We start from the raw sequence: 25,560 nt of genomic DNA, 5'->3' as shown, positions 1-25,560 counted from the left end.
CTCTGTGTGACCCCATAGACAGAAGCCCACCAGGGTCCCCCGTCCCCGGGATTCTCCAGGCAAGAACACTGGAGTGGGTTGCCATTTCCTTCTCCAATGTGTGAAAGTGAAAAGAGAAAGTGAAGTCGCTCAGTCGTGTCCGACCCCTAGCGACCCCACGGACTGCAGCCAACGAGACTCCTCCATCCATGGGATTTTCTAGGCAAGAGTACTGGAGTGGCTCGCCATTGCCTTCTCCCAGTATGGAAACTAGAGACACTAATAGTCTGCAGGACTATGATTACTACTCTTTTAAACAAGGAAATATGGAAACTCTGTTAAACATCACTTGTCTTATCTTTGCCCACGTGTTTCAAGGAATTTATCTAATATATCAAGATATAACAGGAAAATGTATGTGCGGATGTTTTACTGTAGCCTTGTTTGCACATTAATAGAAACTCAAAACATCTTCAATTTCTCAGTTTACATGAGGAGAATATGCATCAATATTGAGATTCTGCAGAGTTATTTCCCTCATAAATAGAATTAGGCAAGTCAGTGAGAGTTCACTTGAAAGAATGTCAAATGGACAAAATTTTGTGAAAAAGAAACTCAATGAAAATAAGTATAGTAAGGACACATGCTCATTTCAAAATAAATACATTATTTCTGAAAACACAGCTCATAAAACTTTTTTCAAAGATCTGAAATCTGTCTACATTTCACTGTTTGTATAACCATTATATAAATAAACAAAAAGCAAAAAAAAAAAAAAGGCTAAAGAGATACTAAAGCGTTAACATGACATACAAGGGGAAGAGGAAGCTTTTCATGCTTCTTCAGATACTTTAGTACTCTGTGGACTGTTATAAGGAATAAAGCTTTTATAATACAAATTATTGGAATAGAGTTTTAAAAGAAAATGAATGGCCATGAAGAAATGGAAGGAAGAAAAAACAGACAATGCATTCAAATTCTAACATAATGTATTGCTGAGACTTCTAGAAGCAATTGACCTCAAAATGTATGATTTTTCACCCAAAGCTACAGGAAGAATATAAACAAGTCCAAGAGTTCTGGGGAAAAAAAAAAAGAATAGAGAAAATATTTGGAAAAATAGAATAGAGGAAACCAGAAGAGTCAGTAGAAAAGATATCTTGACCTAAAGGTTGGTAGAACCACAGTACACTTATCAACAGTACCGATATCTCATACTGATGATTAGCAGGGCCTAGAACAGTGATCATCAGGCTGGGCTGGGCCAGGTTGCTGCTGCTGCTAAGTCACTTCAGTCATGTCCGACTCTGTGTGACCCCATAGATGGAAGCCCACCAGGCTCCCCTGTCCCTGGGATTCTCCAGGCAAGAACACTGGAGTGGGTTGCCATTTCCTTCTCCAATGTGTGAAAGTGGAAAGTGAAAAGTGAAAGTGAAGTTGCTCAGTCGTGTCCAACCCTTAGCGACCCCACGGACTTCAGCCTACCAGGCTCCTCCATCCATGGGATTTTCTAGGCAAGAGTACTGGAGTGGCTTGCCATTGCCTTCTCTGGGGCCAGGTTAGGTATCAGAAATTTATCTCCTGATGATGAGAGCCCCAAGAACTATTTGCTCAGTAGAGCACAGAAAGAGAACCAGATATGCTGTATAATACGAGGAAATTAAGCTCTGGAAGAGAAAATAAGCTCTGGAAGCAATAAATATAGTAAAAGTGTTTTTCTTGTATAAAGAGAAAAACATGTATCTTACATAGAAGTATACTGTAGTGCATGCATACGCAACTGCAAAGTGACATGTGAAAAGGCAGTCATAACAGCAATATTTAAGGAAAGTCTTATACAATAGTAACCAAATTAAAATTATCAGTGAGATATTTTACAGTTTCCATACTAACATTTCAAAATCTAATGTGGTTTTTGCACTTTCAACAATCTTAATTTGACCCATGGTGCTCATTAGCCATGTGTGTCCAGTGACTATCCTATCAGGCAATGCATCTTTAGAACAGTAGCATATATGCAAAGTTAATCAAACTAAAAATGGATAAAACTATGGTGGAGAACCAGTTTAAGATATATATACATGGCAATAGCAATCCACTCCAGTAGTCTTGCCTGGAGAATTCCATGGACAGAGGAGCCTGGAGGGCTGTAGTCCATGGGGTTGCAAAGAGTCGGACACGATTGCGTGACTAACACATGCATATATATATAAAACCCATGCTCCGGCAATCCCACTCCTGGAAATGTAACAAAGGAGGCTATACAAAAATGTTGGTAGAAGCAAAGATTAAACCACCACTATCACCAATGGAACACTTACATTATTTTCATGGAGTAAAGTCTTTGCATGCATTGACAGGAATATAATATCAACAGTATTTCTTACAGTTGGTGCAACTATGCTTTCTGACCTCACATGTGCTATACATGAAAGCAGGGACATCATTTCATCATTCAGTCATATGCTTTCACCTAAATAAAGTTGACCAGTTGAAAGGTTTATCCAGAAAGAAAAGGATGATGCTAGCCTCTATGCTTCTGAAGTTCTCAATCTGCATATGCTTCTAAATTCAGCCATATAACACAACCACCATTATTCTATAGACCCCAAATGTTACCTGATTTGAAGCACATTTTAGCAAATTTGTTGATATCAAAGTTTTAGTAATTAACAACAGACACAACACAAGCACAGAAGAAATGACATTTGTCATCCAGTTCCCCAGGGACAGAGGAGCCTGGCAGGCTACAGTCCATGAGGTCCTAAGAGTCAGACATGACTTAGCAACTAAAGAACCACCATCTCCCTCTCCATGTTACTTAAACATGGTCTAGGGGATAGAGCATTGGTTCAGCCTCTGAATGATACCTCTGTGGTTTGGTAACTACCTCTCTGGTCCTTATTCTCCTGATCTAAAATCTACTCTACAGGGTTGTTGTGAAAAAATGTGTTTCACACATTGTTGTTGTTTAGTCACTAAGTCACCTCTGACTCTTTGTGATCCATGGACTGTAGCCCACCAAGGCTCCTCTGTCCATAAAAATCCTTCTAGGCAAGAATACTAGAGTGGGTTGCCATTTCCTTCTCCAAGGGATCTTCCCAACCAAGTGATCGAACCTGCATCTCCTGCATTGGCATGAGGATTCTTTACCACTGTGCCACCTGGGAAGGGTGTCACATAGATTTATTTAGTCAAATACCAGCTTACTTTTTCCTACAATGTCTGCAGAATGTTATATCTGAATTGTAATTAGAACCACACTTATATGCAGAGTACATCATGAGGAACGCTGGGCTGGAAGAAGCACAAACTGGAATTAAGATTGCCGGAAGAAATATCAATAATCTCAGATATGCAGATGACACTACCTTTATGGCAGAAAGTGAAGAGGAACTAAAAAGCCTCTTGATGAAAGTGAAAGAGGGGAGTGAAAGGTTGGCTTGAAGTTCAATATTCAGAAGACATAGATCATGGCATCTGGTCCCATTACTTCATGGGAAATAGATGGGGAAGCAGTGGAAACAGTGTCAGACTTTATTTTTGGGGGCTCCAAATCACTGCAGATGCTGATTGCAGCCATGAAATTAAAAGACGCTTACTCCTTGGAAGGAAAGTTATGACCAACCTAGATAGCATATTAAAAAGCAGAGACATTACTTTGCCAACAAAGGTCCGTCTAGTCAAGGATATGGTTTTTCCCGTGGTCATGTATGGATGTGAGAGTTGGACTGTGAAGAAAGCTGATCGCCGAAGAATTGATGCTTTTGAACTGTGGTGCTGGAGAAGACGCTTCAGAGTCCCTTGTACTGCAAGGAGATCCAACCAGTCCATTCTAAAGGAGATCAATCCCGGGTGTTCATTGGAAGGACTGATGCTAAAGCTGAAACTGCAATACTTTGGCCACCTCATGCGACAAGTTGACTCACTGGAAAAGACTCTGATGCTGGGAGGGATTGCGGGCAGGAGGAGAAGGGGACGACAGAGAATGAGATGGCTGGATGGCATCACCGACTCGATGGATGTGAGTTTGAGTGAACTCCGGGAGTTGGTGATGGACAGGGAGGCCTGGCGTGCTGTGATTCATGGGGTCGCGGAGAGTTGGACACGACTGAGCGACTGAACTGAACTGAATATACATTTAATATCTAAATAAAAGTTCTGGTAATCCAAGAAATACAAAGCAAAGGAATCATATGATAGCAATTTTAAACTTCCAAATTAAGCAATTTTTAAATAAACGATAGTATTCAAATTTGGAGACGCTGCAATAAGAAAGGCATCACAGATGCTAGTGGTAATGTCAACTGCTATCATATCTCCAAAAAAAATTTGATAACTTCAGGGTTCTTATTCTTTGATTCCACTAAGCTTTCTCTGAAAAAGTTAAAATGCAAATATTTATACCCCCAAACATTCATTTTATTTATAATAAAAAATGAAAACAACCTAAAATAAATAATTTTTATTATTTTTCATAATAAAAAATGAAAAACCTAAGGTATTAAGTCCTTAACACCAGGACAATGTATATGAAAAAAATACAACCAAAGAAACATAGAATTGAACAATATGTAATCATTTTATGTAGTATTTAAGAAGTGTTTAATCGCATTAAAAATGGAATATCTTAACAGAACTACCACATACAGCAGAATGCTAAATACTTAAAAATGCATAGATAAAAGCACTAATGAAGAATCTATTTTTGTTTCAATTTCTTTAAACAAAATATCTCTATTATAAACCCATTTTTGCATTTTTCTTCAACTAGATATCACTTAATAAAAGGGTAACATCAAATTTCTTCTAAAGATTATTAAGCAAAAATTTTACTTCTGCAAACATCAGTTTTGTTAGTCAAAAAGTGCAAACAGATGCCCCTCTTTTCTTGGGATCCAGAAATTTTTACACAGAATGTGTATTTATCTCTGTCATGGAATTCTTTAAAAACTGATTATTGGTAGAATTATTTTCTCCTTATTGAGTTTGATCATTCTTTTAGTTTTTAATTGCTCATATATGTATGTATGTATATGTGTGCATATATCTATTTTAGTAATAGATATTACTATAAAATCATAATATTTTAGTAATAGATATATTTTTTAAACTTTAAGCAATGGTCTTTAAAGTTAAACCAAGATATTACCTGTTTACTAAACTAAGAAATGAAGCACACCCCCCACCAGACCTTCTGAGAGAGAAGGGTCCAAGAGAGGGTCTGAGAGAGAATGCAAAAGTCACCTTAGCTACAGAGTAAAGATCTGAAGGGAACTCAGGGACACTGCTGGATCTTAATCGGCTCAAAAGGCCCATTTGTTGCCTGGTGACAAATATATGCTGTCTATTTCAACAGCATTCAAGCCATGCATTATTATCTTACTAAGGAAGCAGAAATATGACTCTAGGACTCCTTGAAGCATGTGGAAACAAATTTAAGTTGAATTTTCATAGTAAGAATTTCCTTTACAAAAGAGCAACACAAACAATAAAATACCCACTATGAGTAGACTTCTTTCTGCACTTAAATTGACCCAGAATAATTAAAATTCACTGGTAAATTTATTGCCAATTTACATTGTTTTTCTCAACATGCTTCCAAATTCTATAAGACTAGCTCTTTCAGAAAGCCTTGCTGCCTCATAAAACTCCTTCAAGACAAAATATTTCTTGATTTGGCAGAAATTAAAGCCTAAAAAACCATTCCTTACTATCAGAGGTTTATGGATGATAGTATTATGTGTACACACTGGGCATAAAACAGTTAAACCATAAGGCTTAGGCTGAAGCCTGGCGACGCCCCAGGGCCCTGCAGGCAGCCTCAGCACTCTTCGGGTGCTGTGGGAGATGCTGAGTAGGACATACAGGAAACAACCTTGGAGACAGGTGTGCTTGATGAATGGATGGGGGAGGGGAGAGATTCTGTTACAGTTCCCAACCCATGAAAAACCAGGACCAGCTCTTCTCACCACTAGAACAGAACAGAAAAAGGGGAGGGCAGAGAGGTATCAGGAGGAAAAGACATCCTGTCTCACAGAGAAGGCAGGAGGGGAAGCAGAGGCTTCATACAGTGTTCTGTGTGCTTTACTAGAAAAATAAATGGAAATATGTAGTTGAATTCTTTCTTCAGGAATACCATTTCTCTGCATTGTAGGCTTAAAGTCTGGGAATTTTCAGTATGTGTTCTCTCAAACTAGAATCAAAGTACAGTGCCAGCCCAGCAGAAATTATTGGATCACAAGAAAATTACCACAAGCAGAACGAAGAAATCATAGAAACAAAGCAAGGAAACAAGGATCAAGGATGAGATATTTTCTAACCACTCAAATGAGGAGAGATTAGTAAGTAAATTAAACACTGGGACAGCTCAATAAATAAAGCGTATACATCAAATTTACAATTTCCTGAATATACAAGTACATGTACACATACACACACATACATGCAAACACAGGGTGTCTTTTTCAACCAGTCTCTTCTGCCAGTCCTCTAAAGCCTTCTAGGTAAAAGAGCAAGAGCTACAGCAACACGGATTAACTCCAGTAACCTTCATTCACTCCCTTGATGTCAGGGTAGCTAATGGACTTTACCTAAAGATCAGACGGCGTGAAGGTCTTAGACCAGCTAAAAACTACCCTCAGATTAACACAGTCAAGTGGAGCCAAGAACATGAGTCAACTGCTTTTGTTAGATCATATTTTTCTCTCCTCTGAAATATGATCTTCCACATTCAAAGAAATGGCCAAAGAAAAAAACAATCTGAACAATGACAGGTTATCTAAATTCCACTGATGTATTTAAAACAGGAGTTCTTGTGCATCATTTGAAAACTTAAAATCACTTATATTTTCAAACTATTGAAATTCCACACACATCCTACATAATAATTCTCTGCTTGATTCAAGAAATCTCCTTTCAAAAATCACCACTTCTGAACATAATTTGCCAACACAGAAAATCAAAGATTTTCCTGAGAGATTTATTGTCCCTCTTCTCAAGAACTTTCATTTCACACCTCCAAACACAGAATTCTAATAATCACTATGACCCAAATGCATACAAACATATAGGTGTTTATGCACACACACACGTTAAAGCCCTTTCTTCAGTGTGTACAAAATACACTTCTTCAGGGTATTTTAGTTTTTAGTGTTGCAGTTTCTTTTATAACCATTTAAATACTGATATCATAAAGCTCTTCATTAAAAGGTACAACTTCTCAAATGTATGAAATTAATACAATTGTCCTGGAAAAACTGAAATTCCCCTCTTGATAAATACACAATGAAAAATAATTCTTCTAAAAATATGGAAGAAATTTAATGCTGTTTTGCTGTTGCACTGAATTCCAAATGCTTTAAGTAATAATTACACTTGTAACCAGTCAAGAGGTGCTGAGAGAAACCATATATTTTTTTTTACCTTTAAAACAGATCCTAGTTAACATTATTCATCACAGTTAAAGAAGTTAAAAATCAGCTTAAGTCTATAGGGACAATACTTTCATATGGTGTTAAACATGTCAAAGCAATCAAATACTTTCAAAAGTAAAAAAAAAAACACATATTTTATAACTTATTCTTTTAAAAAGTTTAACTCAAAAACAAGAATCTCTAAAACTTCTTTTGTATACTTGTTAAATCCAACTATACAATTTTTTTTGCATTTCAATGAATTACAAAATCAAGGAGGGGGGATAAAATAATCCTTAAGTATTACTGACTTGCATAAAAATAATGAACAATGATTTAAGTTCAATCCCAAAATGTTTACTAAAATACCAGTTACTTACCTAAGCAGCAATCATTCAACCCCTAGGTCTCCTAAGATTCAAATACTCTAACAGCCTTAACACAGTCTTAATGCTTATTGATTCATTCTTCTATAACTATATTAGGTAGAAAATTGTTATCTGCTTTTTCACTGTGGAAGAAGTGTTTTGGTCTTCCCATTAAAAAAAAAAAAATGCTTGACGTTAGTCACTGAAATCCATATAACTCCTTTTTCTTTCCACAGTTCCTAATAAAGTGCTCTATTATATTTATGCCAGATAACAGCTTAAACAGGTTTATAAAAAGTCTAAGTATTATATATTTGAACCAATATCTTCTAGCAGACAATATTATTAACTTACACTAAGCTCTTAACTTTCATAAAATAACAGATCTCATGTAGTTTATGGATTTGCAATCAATCAAGCTTCTCTTTTTAATATATGAAAGAGACTGGAAGGATGAGAGACAGTGGGAACAGTAAATTACAATTCTTATTTTTTGTTTTCAGGTGAAAACCATAGGATGTTAATTCATAAAAGAATGGGATAATCATTATTTTAAGTTATCAGTTCATTTCATCTTCTTACTTTTTGGTACATTAAGCCAGAAAAGCATCAATTACATGAATGTTTAATAAGAAAGCATAAGCCTAATTAGTAATTAAAGCTCCTTCAAAGATAACAATATCAGTTTTTACTCAGAAATGTATTTTTAGCTAGGAAAACTCACTACCAAAACATTTCTGAATTAACACCATATACTCACATTCATACGTGATACCAGTATTGCTTACCTCAGTCAAGTGCGGTGTAGGGTTAAATCCACAGAGATTACACACTTGTTTCTTACATTCAGTGCAAGTGTTGAAGTTAGCAGGATCCTTAGAACTTATGTTGAGTTCAGTTTTGCAGAGAGGACAGGCTGATTCTGGTTTGGGGGTATCTTCCAGTTTAGGGGGAAGAACAACCTTTTGAGGTTCAGCTGTGGAAGGTTTGCTGTCCTTAGTAGGCAGAGGCTTCTTTTCTGTTTCTGTTCTTTTTACTGTTGAAATTTGTTCAGCTTTGGGCTCTAGTTTTTCAATTACTGGAGCTTTGGTTTCTTTTTTCACAGGTAGAACCTTTGCAGGTGCTGGCGATGCTGTGGATTTTGGTGGCCCTTGAGAATTAGGTGGTTGTGAAGGAGGAGGGACTTGTTTTGTTGGGGCCGCTGGCCCACCCTGTGAATGAGACCCAGGCTGGCCTGCTGTGGAGATCAGATTTGATGCCTGGCTAAAGATGGATGCTCCAAACCCAAAGAGTTTCCCAGTCACTGTTTCTTGAGGAGTTGTGGGCTGTGATTTAGGGGCATCAGTAATACTTCCCAGATTTAGACTAAAACGTCTTGACTGCTCCTGAGGCTTTGGGGGCTGTGGAGACAGAGGGGCAGTTTGTCCAGTGGGGGGTCGTGGACCTTGGGGTGTCGGTGACCCTTTTGGCATCGGCTTGGTGTCTGGCTTAGGACTCATTTTGGTTTGTGCTTTCTTGGGTTCGTCCTTTTTCTGAATTGGATCAACTTGTTTTTGATCTTTGCTCTCTGGAGTAGGTCCAGGATGTGAAATAATTTTTGTATCTGATGCAGGTCGAGGTATGACTTTAGAATCTACTGGGGTAACTTTTTCTCCTGTTGGTGGAAAACTTTGAGATGGTTTGGCAGAGTCTGGTTTTAGAGGAGGAGTTGTTTTCTCTTGATCCTTCGATGGTATTTTGGAGCCTGGTATATCCGGTCGTGTTGCTGTTGATGATGAAGACACAATGTCTGTGGCTGGCTTTCCTGTCTTGGGCTGCTCTTGTTTATCATCAGCCATGGAGACCTTGGCCGGTTCAGATGGGACAGAAGGCTCTTTGGGAGGGGCTTGCTTGGATGAGGACTCTGCCTCAGGAGGCTGCTGGGATGTGACTGGATGGGGACTGTGAAGGGTTGGTTGTTTCACTAGTGGTGGGGGTTTTTTGGACTCAGCTATCTTTGAGACATCCTGTTTGGGTGTAGTATCTTTCTTTGGAGAAACCTGCTGTGATGGAGTGGGTGGCTTGCTCACTGCTGATGCAGGAACAGGAGTAGTCTTCGGTTTGGGCTGGGGTGATGATGGAACTGGAGCCAGGTTACCTCCTAGAGCTCTCTGCATCTGACAGTTTAAACAGAGCCACTCTTTCATCTAGAAGTAACATAAAATAACAGTCAGCAAGGCAATAACAAGGTAGAAACAAAAGCGTTTTTAAAACTGCACTGGTAGCTTTTGAAATTATGTCTCGCATCATGCAAAACATAAAATCTAGATCAAATAACTTTAGTTCATTTATATATTTATATATTATATACTTACACATATTAAGTATACTAAAATATAACTAATGAACCTCAGAGAAGTAAGCACTATATTTTAAGCAATATAAAATTATAAATCAACACAGAAAATTTTCTTCTAACATTAGCTTTATTCTTTGCCTTTGATTTACTCAAAGTTTGATTACTCCCAGAAATGGAAAACCATGTATGATAAAAGAAAATGATTATTAATATATTAGATTCCAAAATCAGTTATGTTGGATATTTTCTCTGTTGATGGCTCATAAACAGGTTTCAGTTATATAACCCAGAGTATGCTTGTCAAAATTATTAGCACATTGCTAATTTCTTAAATTAGCAAGAGAATCACTTCTCCCCTCCAAGGCAACACAATCAAATGTGAGAAAATCATAACTATTAACCACTGTGGGTTAGAAAGAAAACATTCTCAAGAAAGTAAAGAAAAAATAACGGCAACCCCTGAAATTATTATAGATATAGCATGATCAAAAAAGAGAAAAGTTACTTCCTTATAATTTTTATAAATGGAAAGAGCAATATATGTATACAATATACTTATCTGACTGGTGAGATATGTATATATGTGAGACACATATTGTGTGTACATATATATATGTATATTTTATGTGTGTGTGTATGCTCGGAGAAGGCAATGGCAGTCCTCTTGCCTGGAAACACCCACGGACGGAGGAGCCTGGTAGGCTGCAGTCCATGGGGTCGCTACAAGTCAGACATGACTGAGCGACCTCACTTTCCCTTTACACTTTCACACATTGGAGAAGGACATGGCAACCCACTCCAGTGTTCTTGCCTGGAGAATCCCAGGGACGGCGGAGCCTGGTGGGCTGCCATCTATGGGGTCATACAGAGTTGGACACGACTGAAGTGACTTAGCAATAGCAATATATATATTATGTATGGGTATAAATGCATTTCTTCTTTTCCATGACATTTATTGTTAAAAGGAGAAGGTGAAAGTGGTACTAATATATTTTAGAAGTTAATTTTTAAAAATGTATATTCAACATTTACCTATTTTATTCTAAAATAATATATGCTCATTATACAAAATTTAAAATATTACCAAAGTAATCTAGAAGGGTAAATTCTATACGAACTATCTTTAACTCCCAAAGTAACCAATGTTACCAGTTTAGCACTGAAGTTCTTTATTCAAAATTCCACACGATGGAAAACTAAATATATGGTGCATAAGTACCAAAAAAGTTCTCTAGAATACAAAATTGTAAAGTATTAGGTGGGCAAACAACATACTCTTACTTGAAGCAATTCCCTTTTGTTAAAAAACGGAACTAAGCATTCCTAACTTTTAAAAACTATTTTTCCACTTGGCAGTTTACGCTGTTAACATTTAATTAAAATTAAAAAAAAAAAAAACTCCTGTGTCTTTTTCTTAATCATTAAACTGAATTTAAAAATTAAAGAAAGGATATTGCAATTATTTAAACTCAGTTACCAGTATCCATGTGTGCTAAGCTGCTTCAGTCGTGTCTGACTCTTTGCGACCCTATGGACCGTAGCCTGCCAGGCTCCTCTGTCAATGGGATTCTCCAGGCAAGAATACTGGAGTGGGTTGCCGTTCCCTCCTCTAGGGGATCTTCCTGACCCAGGGGTTGAACCTGAATCTCTTATGTCTCCTGCATTTGCAGGTGAGTTCTTTACCACTAGCGCCACGTGGGAAGTCTAAGGTACCAGTATAACAGGGCTTATTTTATAATCTCATACTTTTGTTTGGAGAAGGTTGACGGAGATTTTCAACTCTAACTGACAAGTTATATTTGTTTAAAAATCTGAATCAAAAAGCAAAATTACAACATTTGTTACCTACAGGTAAGAGGCACTTGGATTTTTATTACATTCATTTTCAATATGAGTATTAAGTACTTATGTTTACCTTTTACTGTGTTTGAGGCATTTCACAAAATTAACTTTTTAAACATACAGATATTGGAATCCAAAAACATAATCAATCACCTGTTACTAATGTAAGTTGTATGACTAAAGGGTTAACTTGAATGTAAGGAAATCCACTCCATCATGTCCTCTTCCTGATGGAAGGAAATTTCTCCATAAACATGCATCTATCCACTCAACCATCTCTCCTAATGCCAATGTCAATTCTGCTGTTCTACTATTTACTTTTTCTCATTTGTTTTCAGTCTTCAATGATACCATGTCACCTTATAATCATGCAGTCAGAGAAGATGAAAGAAAATATAATTAAAATGAAAATCCTTTACTTATAAAATAAGTATCTGATGATGATCCTGTCATAAGTCCTCTTTTCCTTTCCTCTGCAGGTTCTCTCTCAACCCTCATCCTTCCAATTTCTTTGGATGCATTTGGTTTTATCAGTACAATTTTAAGTCTATTTGCCATGTGAACACTGGAGCTTCATGCATAGCTGACTGGCAGGCTTTCACTCCATCTCTGAACCACTGCAAAATTAGAACACTACCATGGCATATCTAATGTATGATTTATATCAACACTGGGACACATACTCTGTACTGTCATCATTCCAAAAGCAAATGTTTCCTTGTAGTTTATAAACGTATGTGACCAAGTCTCTAAATATTTAGACAAGACAGGGCTTAGGAAAAGAGGGGTGGAAAACTCAGGTCATTGCTTTTTCATAGGGACATAATTCTGCTTTTCTCTTAACACACTGCGTTTCTGAACAGACTCCACTGGCCCAACTTTTGTCCTTTTCATGACCCCACTTTCTTCACTTTGATAAACAACACATAAAAGACATCTGATCCTTCAATGTTCCTCCTCACTGTGAAAATACAGGTTAAAATCATTGTCTATAGCTTTCACAATGTGAAAAGCTTTTTATCCTCTTAGGGTTTTTCAGAAAGAGCCTCTTTTTAATTCTACTGGCCAAATCTGTTGAAAATAGAAATGAGTTTTATCTCAGAACCTAATCTACTACTGAACACAGCAGTGTTTCCAATTGCCTGATTCAGTTGAAAACAACAACAAAAATCTTATTACACTGAGAAAACGACAAAGTCCACAACTCACCCCAACATTAACATCATGAATCACCATCTAATATTCCACAATGCACCGAGGGAGAGTTACAAGTAGTAGTAGCACCTTTGCCCTCTCAGTCATCTGAGTTAAAAATCCTGTAATTATCTTTACTGCATATTCAGTTACTCTTCAAGAAGGTCTGTGTTACTTGTGAAAGTTAATTTCCCACTTGTTCATATTTCCAAAGCCACTGTCCCTCATTTGGCCCTTGTCATTTCCAAAATATTTTGTACCTCCACCAAATTCAACCTGTTTAAAACAAACCACCACAGAAGAGGTTGACTCTATGTCCCATCAAAACTCAATACTCTCCAATAGCTGTGAATAGTTAATTTTTTGCAAGAAATTAAAATCTACAGTTTTGTTACTGTCCTTATGTTAGCACGTACCTAATTCTGATACCTCTAGCTCTATATCTCCCCAAAGACCGTCAGCAACAATTATAAACACTACATGTATGATCTGACCTTTTAATCATCATAGATGTTCACAAATATTTTTGAGGTTGTTGGAATTAAATAAATTAAGATGTTCGTGCTCTTCAAGCTACAATATTTCTGTGTCTACTCTGTTAATATCCACAGTTAATCTAGCCTGAATGACAAGCTTCTGCCTTCATTTTCTGGTGGCATGCCATTTTCCCTATGCTATACCTTTGCCACGGACCATATATTCCCATTTTGATTCAAACTGAAGGAAACCCCCATAACGAACTCACCTGCTAACTGTACATATTTTCAGGACTTTTTTGTTTAACTTCTAAAATTACATTTTTGTCTGTAACTATGAGCAGAGACGAACCTGAATTTGCTACTATCATTGCCTCAAACCTCTGATGCCCATTCCACTTGGTACCCATATCTGTAATACAGCTAGTTCCCCTAGTTCTGCATCATTGGGTCTTCATTCCACTCTAGCCATGAATGTGGATCTTACAAGACTTTAGCCCTTATTCTTCTTCCCTATGCTAAAGAAGTCAGACAATATTCAAGGACAAGCCTAACTGAGAAGAAGCCTTCACCAACATTTCATAAATGACTTCCCAGTTCCCTGACATGCATAGTACTTACTTCCTCTTATCACCCACACCCATTCAACAAATAGGAGAAAGGCAACAAATAATACCAGGGGAGCCTTCTACTATATCAGTATTTCCAAAGCCACTATCTCTGATCTGGCCTTTCATGAATCCTTTTTTTCCTTTTCTTCCTGCAAGTTCCCCCTCAACTTGCCCTCAATCAATTTCTTTGGATGCATTGGTTTTATCAGTAAATTTTTAAGTCTCTTTGCAATGTGAACATCAGAGCTTACCTTCAATATATAGGCACTAAAATGAAAGTATTTGTGTTAAATAAGTATGCCACGCTTTAACTATTCCTAAATTCTATATTTTATATGACAAATGCTTAAAAAAAATAGTCATTTTTTCCTTTCCCCACATTGCTTACAGCAAGTGAATAAATGGAATTCAAGAACTGGAGACACAATTGTTTAATGAACTACTCTAATTCAATTAGCTCTATGGAAAGGAACAAAAAAGGCATAAAATTGTTCATTCAGTCCTCTGACTTAATATGCTACATAAATAGGGGTAAGAAAGGACTCAACCAGGATTTCTGCTGAGGTCAGTGTGTATTCTAATGTGAATGCTGATAATTATTAACACACCTCTCTGTTAAATCCAATCTCCCAGGGTTCCCTTTTTCTGAGCCTTTTGGTGAGTTATGTATCAGAGCTGAGTCATGTGAAATATAGTAATACAACTTCACTGACTAAGGCTTTTGCTGGATAATCATAAAAATATTATTAAATGTTTCAAGAGGTACCACTTGAAAGTTTAATTATTAATTTCACATTATTGGTGCCACTATCAAAAAAGTACGGAAAAATAGATTCTGATTTTTAAGGGTATGTCTTTAATAATAGTTTAAGATAGTTAACACAATACATCTAACAAATAAGGTGAGTTGGCAAATGTTGGGGTTCCAGAATTAAAGCATATTCCTACTTGGAACTATTATTAATTTATTTAGCTTCAAAAGAGAATGCAAGTTTCTCAAAAGAAAAAAAAAAGTGTCCAGAAAGCATAGTGACTAACATCCACCCTTCAATGTGCCCTGAACTGAAAATTTTAAAGACAAAATCTACATAAAGTTTATAATGAAATCTCTGCTCAACAACATAGCATGTAGAATCTAAAAATTGTGTTATAGATGATCTTATTTACAAGGCAGAAATAGACACAGATGTAGAAAACAAAAGTATGGATACCAAGGGGAAAAGGGGAGGTGGCATGAATTGGGAGATTGGGATATATACACTATAGTTTTTATATACACTATTGATGGTATGTATAAAATAGATAACTAATGAGAATCTGCTGTATAGCTCAGCAAACTTTACTCAATGGTCTGTGGTGACCTAAGTGGGAAGGAGATCCAAAAAGGAGGGAATATATGTATGTGCACAGCTGATTCACTTTGATGCACAGCAGAAACTAACACAACATTGTAAAGCAACTATAATCCAATAAATATTTTTTAAAAATAAAACTTTAGAGTTTTTCTGAAGTCAGCTAAAAAACAAAAAGATGAACGCAATATTAGGAATTTATATTTGCAAGTGTTTGCATGCTATTCACATTATGAATATATTTTCTTCAATCATAGATTCATCCTGCCCTTCTACTAAAATCTGTTAGGTACTTGCTTCTTGATGCATCACAACTAAACCTTTCTGTAAACTGTAAGATCTAAATGTATCATTTACTCCATCAAGGCAGTGTTCTCATTCTCTCTTACTTGAGTTATGATTTAAAATTGTACTCCTCCTCCATTTACCTAAATGATTCCTAACCTTTATGGTCCACGATGACTTCTCTGCCTCATAACTTAGTATTCCATTCTCCATTATAAGGTCTGTCCCTTCTCAACTAACCCAACTATAGTTTGAACCACAGCATTTAGACTCACATATTGCTTTTCTTTTGAAATTAATTCTTCTTTTCTCCTATCCTCACGTACTCTTAAAAAAAGTAACCACTTCTTATGATGATTCTTACCTCTGAATTAGATACCAAGTAAAGTTTAGATATTATTTAATAATGAATTACTATAAATGTTTCCTACCTCTCAAATTCTTTAAAATATCTGTTATTCATATTACTTTGAATGTCATAGAACATACAATTAAAGAATATAATTATTAGATAATAATGTATAATATTATAAAGAGAAGCCCAAGCTGAAGTTTGACAACAGATGCTGTTTCTGCTGTTCAAGCAATGCCCAACCCACATGATCTCCTCCATGGAGGCAGCTACCTACTGACAGCAGCTTGACTATAGATGGCTCACTGCGGTTGACTTCTTTAGCTGTGCATATTCATGAAAAATATACTTTGATTAAAAACTAGTTACTTACATTCCTTGATAACATGCTCAGCAACTTGGAGAAACAGTTTTAATTAAGACAATCCATCCAGAATTTGAATGGATACCTTCTGAAACTGTGTAGATAACAATTTCTGCAGCATAATGCAGAAACCATTGACACGTTGTGAAATATAACCTAACATGCCCTGTTTTCTTCATAAAGGCTAATAATGTTCACCAAAAGCTAACAATGACATTGCAAATCTTCACAAAACAGGATAAAATGATAAAAGTATATTTGAATATATATGCAGTGCACTTCAAAACAAACAAAAATAACTGACACTTTAACCAAAGTACGATTTACAAAATAATTACAGAGCACAGACATGAAAATATATTTGTACTATACTCAGTGACACAAAGAGGATCCTGAATCAGTAAACTGAACTACATATATTATATATTAACACTCTGACTGTCTCTCACATGGTGAACTCAAACTTTTATATCTCAAATGATTGACATAACTTGAGCTATCACACTGTTTTGTAGCCTGTGATCCAAGAATTCCAAGTAGGCAAAATCTGTGCAATTACTTAAATAGCTTATGATTGCCCCATTATTTCACTTAAAAATGAAAAAAAGTTACATTAGTGAACAGAATCAAAGGTCTTGTAAACTTTGTGAACTCATATGTACGCTGAAAGTTACATATCTTTAATTCAAACAGATGGTAATTGGAATTAAGAAAATCATTCAAAAGTTAACTTAGAAAGAAGTACTTTTAAAAATACATATATGAAACATAAAAATATATTAAAATGTATAAAAGTACAAAGTTTCAGAGAAGGCAATGGCAAGCCACTCCAGTACTCTTGTCTAGAAAATCCCATGGACGGAGGAGCCTGGTAGGCTGCAGTCCATGGGGTCACTACGAGTCAGACATGACTGAGCGACTTCACTTTCACTTTTCACTTTCACACATTGGAGAAGGAAATGGCAACCCACTCCAGTGTTCTTGCCTGGAGAATCCCAGGGATGGGGGAGCCTGGTGGGCTGCCATCTGTGGGGTCGCACAGAGTCAGACACGACTGAAGTGACTTAGCAGCACAAAGTTTCATAAGGGATTTTAGCCTCTTTCAGCTTTCTGTGAATGGGAGTCCCTTTTAATTGATTTAAATTTTATATAATTGTATGTATATGTATATTTTCAAGAACGCATTCAAGGAAAACATGACTATAAAATTATACTTCATCAGTTTTACCTTCCTTTCACACTTTTTTCCCATAGATCTTTTATACATTTCTCATTACATTTATTTCTGACCATTTTCAATCCTTCTCCTTTCAAGTTAAAAAACACATAAACCTATGAATTAAAATTTTTCCCAACAAACACAACTATAGAATTTCTAGCTATATGTTCACATGATGAAACCTGTCACTGACTTCCTCAAATTGTTTTATGTAAGTAGAAATCTAATCTTAACGTTTATTTTATGAATTCAACTGAAGTCTTACTTCCCTTAACAAATGACAGAAATGTCATATTTCTTCAGCAAATGATTTAAAAATCTTTGATTAGCGAGGAAGAATGAAAAGGTGGTGTTTTGTTTTATATTCAAGTGAGAATGGACCTCATCTGTATGATCTTTATCATATTCTACTTAACAAACAAGATTCAATCTGAATTTTCTGAATTACTTACTCTCCTTATAGACTGAGTTCTATTCTTAACAGTGAGCAAAGCTATCAACTTTATCTCTATTTTCAAAACCTAACAGAGTGGCTGGCTCAGAAGAACAAAACAAACTCAGCAATATAAAGCTGTGGATTGAAAGAGGCTGAGCAAAAAGGTATAAAATAAGGACCTCAAAATTTTTACACTAAATTTCAAAAATAACTGCTGCCAAGAAGATTAATGTCTTTTATTTACTGAAGTATAGTTGATTTACCACGTTGTGTTAGTTTCAGATGTACAGTAAAGTGATTCATATATATAGATATACACACAAATATATTCTTTTCAAAGATTCTTTTTCATTACAGATTATTATAGACATTGAATATAGTTCCCCGTATACCGTGCTATACAGTAGGTCCTTGTTGTTTTATTATTTTATATATAGTAGCATATATCCGTTAATCTCAAATCCCCAATTTATACCTCTACCCCACTTTCCCCTCTGGTAACCGTAAATTTGTTCTGTGTCTGTCAGTCTCAAGAAGGTTGATGTTTTTTAACTTTAAGAGCATGTAAAATTCTCCCTCTGTCTCTCTTTCGGTCCCCAAACCATTCACGCGTGTGTGTGCACACACATACACACACACTCCTTCTGTAACCTAGAAATCTATTTAAAAAGAATGTGCTCTCTTATTTAAAAAAGACACTAAATTCAGATCTAGCTTCTTGTATGAGATCATTGCCAAGTAACTCTGTGACCTTGCAGTCACTTACACTCTTAACCTCAGTTTCTCAGTGAGAAGCAAAGTTAACAATGATGGCACTATCCATACTTATTAGAATTTTTATAAACAATAATAGCAGTAATAATAAAAATAAATACAAATAACTTATTCATATCAAGACACTTCCACTTATATGGCTAAATATGATTTTTAGTATATGACAAGCCCTATAAACAAGGAAACCAAACATTCAGAAAAATTACAGTGACCTGACTGAATAACAGTAAAGTAAGAAAAAGGCTTCTTTACCAAAGATAATTAGGACTACTTTTAACTCAACTCACAGTAATATCAGCAAGAGTACAGATGCGTAAAGGGCAGAGCTAGGACTAAAACTACATCTATTGATGCTTCACTGATGTTTTTGATATTGGCATTACTTCAAGGAAGAAAATTATTTGTGACATTGTACAGGAGACAGGGATCCAGACCATACCCACAAAAAAGAAATGCAAAAAACCAAAATGGCTGTCTGAGGAGGCCTTACAAATAGCTGTGAAAAGAAAAGAAATGAAAAGCAAAGGAGAAAAGGAAAGATATTCCCATTTGAATGCAGAGTTCCAAAGAATAGCAAGGAGAGATAAGAAAGCCTTCCTCAATGATCAATGCAAAGAAATAGAGGAAAACAACAGAATGGGAAAGACTAGAGATCTCTTCAAGAAAGTTAGAGATAACAAGGGAATATTTCATGCAAAGATGGGCTCAATAAAGGACAGAAATGGTATGGACCTAACAGAAGCAGAAGATATTAAGAAGAGGTAGCAAGAATACACAGAAGAACTGTACAAAAAAGATCTTCACAACCCAGATAATCACAATGGTGTGATCACTCACCTAGAGCCAGACATCCTGGAATGTGAAGTCAAGTGGGCCTTAGAAAGCATCACTACCAACAAAGCTAGTGGTGGTGATGGAATTCCAGTTGAGCTATTTCAAATCCTAAAAGATGATGCTGTGAAAGTGCTGCACTCAATATGCCAGCAAATTTGGAAAACTCAGCAGTGGCCACAGGACTGGAAAAGGTCAGTTTTCATTCCAATCCCAAAGAAAGGCAATGCCAAATAATGCTCAAACTACTGCACAATTGCACTCATCTCACACGCTAGAAAAGTTATGCTCAAAATTCTCCAAGCCAGGTTTCAGCAATACATGAACTGTCAACTTCCAGATATTCAAGCTGATTTTAGAAAAGGCAGAGGAACCAGAGATCAAATTGCCAACATCAGCTGGATCATGGAAAAAGCAAGAGAGTTCCAGAAAAACATCTATTTCTGCTTCATTGACTATGTCAAAGCATTTGACTGTGTGGACCACTATAAACTGCGGAAAATTCTCAGAGATGGGAATGCCAGATCACCTGACCTGTCTCTTGAGAAACCTGTATGCAGGTCAGGAAGCAACAGTTAGAACTGGACATGGAACAACAGACTGGTTCCAAATAGGAAAAGGAGTACGTCAAGGCTGTATATTGTCACCCTGCTTATTTAACTTCTATGCAGAGTACATCATGAGGAACGCTGGGCTGGAAGAAGCACAAACTGGATTCAAGATTGCCAGGAGAAATTTCAATAACCTCAGACATGCAGATGACACCACCCTTATGGCAGAAAGTGAAGAGGAACTCAAAAGCCTCTTGATGAAAGTGAAAGAGGAGAGTGAAAAAGTTGTCTTAAAGCTCAACATTCAGAAAACAAAGATCATGGCATCTGGTCCCATCACTTCATAGCAAATAGATGGGGAAACAGTGGAAACAATGGCTGACTTTATTTTGGGGGGCTCTAAAATCACTGCAGATGGTGATTCCAGCCATGAAATTAAAAGGTGCTTGCTCCTCGGAAGGAAAATTATGATCAACCTAGATAGCATATTAAAAAGCAGAGACATTACTTTGCCAACAAAGGTCTATCTAGTCAAGGCTATGGTTTTTCCAGTGGTCATGTATGGATGTGAGGGTTGGACTGTGAAGAAAGTTGAGCGCTGAAGAATTGATGCTTTTGAACTGTGGTGTTGGAGAAGACTCTTGAGAGTCCCTTGGACTGCAAGGAGATCAACCAGTCCATTCTAAAGGAGATCAGTCCTGGGTATTCAAAGGAAAGACTGATATTAAAGCTGAAACTCCAATACTTTGGCCACCTCATGCAAAGAGTTGACTCACTGGAAAAGACCCTGATGCTGGGAAGGATTGGGGGCAGGAAGAGAAGGGGACAACAAGGATGAGATGGCTGGATGGCATCACCGACTCGATGGACATGAGTTTAGGTAAACTCTGGGATTTGGTAATGGACAGGGAGGCCTCGCGTGCTGCGGTTCACAGGGTCACAAAGAGTCGGACACGACTGAGCAACTGAACTGAACTGAATAGATTATTTACACCTTTGCATTCAATACAATACTTTTGAAATGTGTGTAAGGGTCTGTTTTGTCTAAGCTAATTAAGATATGGTAACAGGAGAGAGCAAGTGTTAGGTATGTGTGATTTCTCAAGGGATGTGAACAATGAGCAAGTTAACCCATCACTGTATTAAGTTTACTGATCCAATAAATGATTGTTAGTTGTGGGTATCCACTTTCATGGCCGAACATCTGTTCTTACTAAGCTATACAGATCATCATACTAGTTGTGATATGTAGCAATTGGCTAGTAGATATAAAAGATGGACATGCAGAAAGACACCTGAAACATCTCGTAATTTAAAAGCTCCAAGTGAAAAAAAGGCTTTGGTGCTAAAGATTAAACTTACAGGTAGAGCGTGAGGAATACATATTTATTTTACATTAGGAACACCCAAGTCATGAGGAAAATGCTGTACACTGGACCTCATGGAAAATGAGAGCTAAACAAACATGGCATTTATGAACATATTTAAGTAATACAGATTTTTAAATTATTATTTCTATTCCTCTAAATTCATGAGAAAATTACTTTAGATAGAGAAATTAAGTTTGTTATAGTCAGGGTATTTTTGTATTAAATACTATGAAAGATACCATAAGCATTATTATAGAGGAGCAAAAAACCAAAATATTCTTTATCTTCTATTAAATAAAAACTTTATGCTTAGAATCAAGGGACTTGTATTTATCTTTATTGGGTTCATATAAAAATGGTGCCAGTTTTTGCTTGTCATGGCTGTGACAAGCAAAGAACAAATGAAAAAAACTGACCAAATTTGGCATGACAGGCATAAGGCATTTCAAATCATCACTGTTATTTAGAACTAAAAATTCTTGTCATTTCACCAATAGATGCCAAGGCTAAAGATGTGAAAATTGAGAATCTAATTTACCCTTTCCTTCACCTCATAGAAACTGTTTAACCAATCATATAATAAATGGGAAAATTTTAAATTACTAAAGTGTTAATTATAAGATGGATTTTATAGGCTAAAAAATAGTACAAAAAGATATGACATTAAAAGTAAAAGCCTGTCTCTCGGTCACCAAGTCCCACTCTTCAGAATTGATCAGTGTCAACTTTTGCTTTGATGTTTTCTTGTGGCTGTCATTATAATATCAAATAATAAATGTAAGATGTATATTTTATCCTTTAAAAGCGACACTTTTTCAAAAAACAATCTTATTTATTACCACCTGTTTTAGGACTGTGTTTAGAAATGACAGGGCTTCCCTGATAGCTCAGTTCGTATAGAATCCGCCTGTAAAGGAGGCGACACTGTTTGATTCCCGGGTCAGGAAGATCCACTGGAGAAGGGATAGGCTACCCACTCCAGTATTCTTGGGCTTCCTTGTTGGCTCAGCTGGTAAAGAATCTGCCTGCAACGTGGGAGACCTGGGTTCAATCCCTGGGTTGGGAAGATCCCCTGGAGAAGGGAAAGGTTGCCCACTCCAGTATTCTGGCCTGGAGTATTCCGCAAAGAGTCGGACACAGCTAAGCGACTTTCACTTCACTAAGCAACGTCCAAAACAATATAATTGATATATTAATTAAATATTTTGAGACACAGTTAAATAATGCATAACTTTTTACTTTGAATACCATCTAACTGGGAAAGGTTGGGGGCGGGAGGAGAAGCGGACAGAGAATGAGATGGCTGGATGGCATCACCAACTCTGTGGACATGAGTTTGAGTGAACTCCGGGAGTTGGTGATGGACAGGGAGGCCTGGCGTGCTGTGATTCATGGGGTCGCAGAGAGTCGGACACGACTGAGCGACTGAACTGAACTGAACTGAACCGTCTAATATCTCACATTCCACTACTATAACACAACTACATTTTGGAAAAAGTGATAATGTCTTTCTAGTTTCCTTCGTTTCTGGGGTCAGCTACTCCATCCCCCTCTCTTCATTTTCCATTTTAATAGAAGAGCTCCAGTGATTGTGATATATACATGTGTGCACCTGCGTACAAATGTTGGTGGTTTAGTCGTTAAGTCGTGTCTGACTCTTGCGATCCCACGTACTGTAGCCTGCCAGGCTCCTCTGTCCACGGCATTCTCCAGGCAAGAATACGGGAGTGAGTTCCCATTTCCTTCTCCAGGGGATCTTCCCGACCCAGGAATCGAACCTGGGTCTCCTGTATTGCAGATAGATGATTTACCAACTGAGCTATGAGGGAAGCTCATAAGTAGCTATGAGTCTACTTATATAGACTGCTAGTGATTTTTATGGACTCGAATATGAAAAAATTCTTAAGCTGCTCTCGATTGGTTACTTAGAGAATTCACCATATCACAATCTCTAGAAATGTAAAGAAATTGTTCCCTCTCTGCTGTCTTTAATGTTGATAATGACTATTATACAGATGACTGATTTTTCATATTTTTGTAGATGATATTTTTTTTCTCTGTAGAAGTCTTTCAAATGTTCTCCTTATCCTTGGAAATCACATCATTTCATCAGGATATATTTATCAGGCATTTTGTTAATCATGCTTGACTACTGGTGGATCAAAATCTGAAGACTTTCTTTTTTCTAGAACTTGACTCCATAGCCTTGATTCTTTCTTTCTGAAAGTCTTTGATATCATTTCTTAGAAATAATAAGCTGGAACTCTTAGAAATAATAAGCTCTTAGATATAATTTCCATAATTTTAAAATATTTCTCTTAGAGCCCCAGAGCTCTCAGAATCCCAAGAGAATCCCAGAATTTCAGATAACCACCTCCTCAAAATGTCTACAATTTCATGGGCAGGCACTTAGAAAGAGCTCCCTATACTGGAGATAAAATGCTTACTCCCAGCCTCCACAACACCACAGGGAAGAGTAAAGAGGGGGATCTCAGAACTCTAAACATTCCTGGATACATTTCCACCCTTTCCTTATTTAGCCCCCTTCAAACCCTCAGCCTCAGTTAGAACTATAGACATAAATTAGACCTTTTAGTTCAGTTAAGTCACTCAGTCGTGTCCGACTTTCTGCGACCCCATGAATCACAGCACGCCAGGCCTCCCTGTCCATCACCAACTCCCAGAGTTCACTCAAACTCATGTCCATCGAGTCGGTGATGCCATCCAGCCATCTCATTCTCTGTCATCCCCTTCTCCTCCCGCCCCCAATCCTTCCCAGCATCAGTCTAATTCCAGATACCTGAGTCATCCATCAACTCCCACATCCTAATCCCCAAATGACACAGAATGAAGGGACCTCACCAATACATCACCAACCCCTTCCCCTGGTTTGTGTTATAATCTTCTCCTACTTCATTTTTTCCCATAACACTTATTACCATCTGTCGCCTTATACGTTTTATTTGCCACTCTGACCAATACACAGTTTTTGGCTATTCTGTTCACTCTTACATCTAGGACAGTCCAGAAAGTGCCTGAAACATAGTAGGTCCTCAATTAAGTAGCTAGATAATTTGATGGGAAAATTCTGGGTCTCTCTTTTCCAAAACAGCAACTGGGCCCATTTGTATCTTCAAGTCAGCACAGTGAAATTGGAGTATACTAATTATTGATAAAATATGAATCATACAAATTTTACAAGTTCTTTTTATTTTCTGAGTAGATGCTCTCCTTTGAGGTCAGGTGTTTTGTTTTGTTTTTCACTAGTTCCTCTATATCCTTCATGTGGTGGTATTGCTAAACTGTCAAGTGAGTCTCTCCAAACCACTCATTTACAATGAATGTCTCCATCATTCAGAATGGGTAATCAGCAGAGTTTTTTCTGTATTTATTTCTGTTCTGCTTCTCCATTGAATAAGAGAAAATAGGATGGCAGAGGGTCAGTGTCCAAATTAAGGACAGCTTTACTAGGAGAGTAATAGATTTAGTGCATTTGACTCCTGGTTGAGAAATGTTTTATTTGTTTTCTCCTTTATATCACTCTGTGGTAGGAGAGGAGATCTACTTCTTTTCATTTCCTTTTGAAAATTAAAGTTAAAATGAAATGTTTTAACACTGTAGATCAAATGGCTCTTGATTGCTATCACAGAATCCAACAATTTATGATATTGTATCTGTAGAAAATAATTTGAGGGTAAACTTTCAAAGTCAACTCTGTTTAAAATATCAGATTATCCATGGCAGATAATATTACAACTTCAAAAGAACTTCATATATTGAAAAATACCTTATACAAATGTTCA

General features: G+C 36.8%; 1 protein-coding gene across 1 annotated transcript in view; it reads right to left on the bottom strand.

Annotated features, from left to right (window-relative positions):
• The window catches only part of PCLO (piccolo presynaptic cytomatrix protein), a 316,952-nt gene that overhangs the window by 279,832 nt on the left and 11,560 nt on the right, over positions 1 to 25,560 (bottom strand). Inside the window, exon 3 of the mRNA XM_088833888.1 lies at positions 8,551 to 9,948. Coding sequence (XP_088690014.1) covers positions 8,551 to 9,948 — 1,398 coding nt within the window. The remainder of the gene's footprint in view (positions 1 to 8,550; positions 9,949 to 25,560) is intronic.

The sequence above is a fragment of the Moschus berezovskii genome, chromosome 3, assembly GCF_049115385.1.
Source record: "Moschus berezovskii isolate FMDL1 chromosome 3, NW_MosBer_1.0, whole genome shotgun sequence".
Lineage (NCBI taxonomy): Eukaryota > Metazoa > Chordata > Mammalia > Artiodactyla > Moschidae > Moschus > Moschus berezovskii.
Note: the sequence above shows the minus strand (reverse complement) of the source record. Positions and strands in the feature narration are given on the sequence as shown.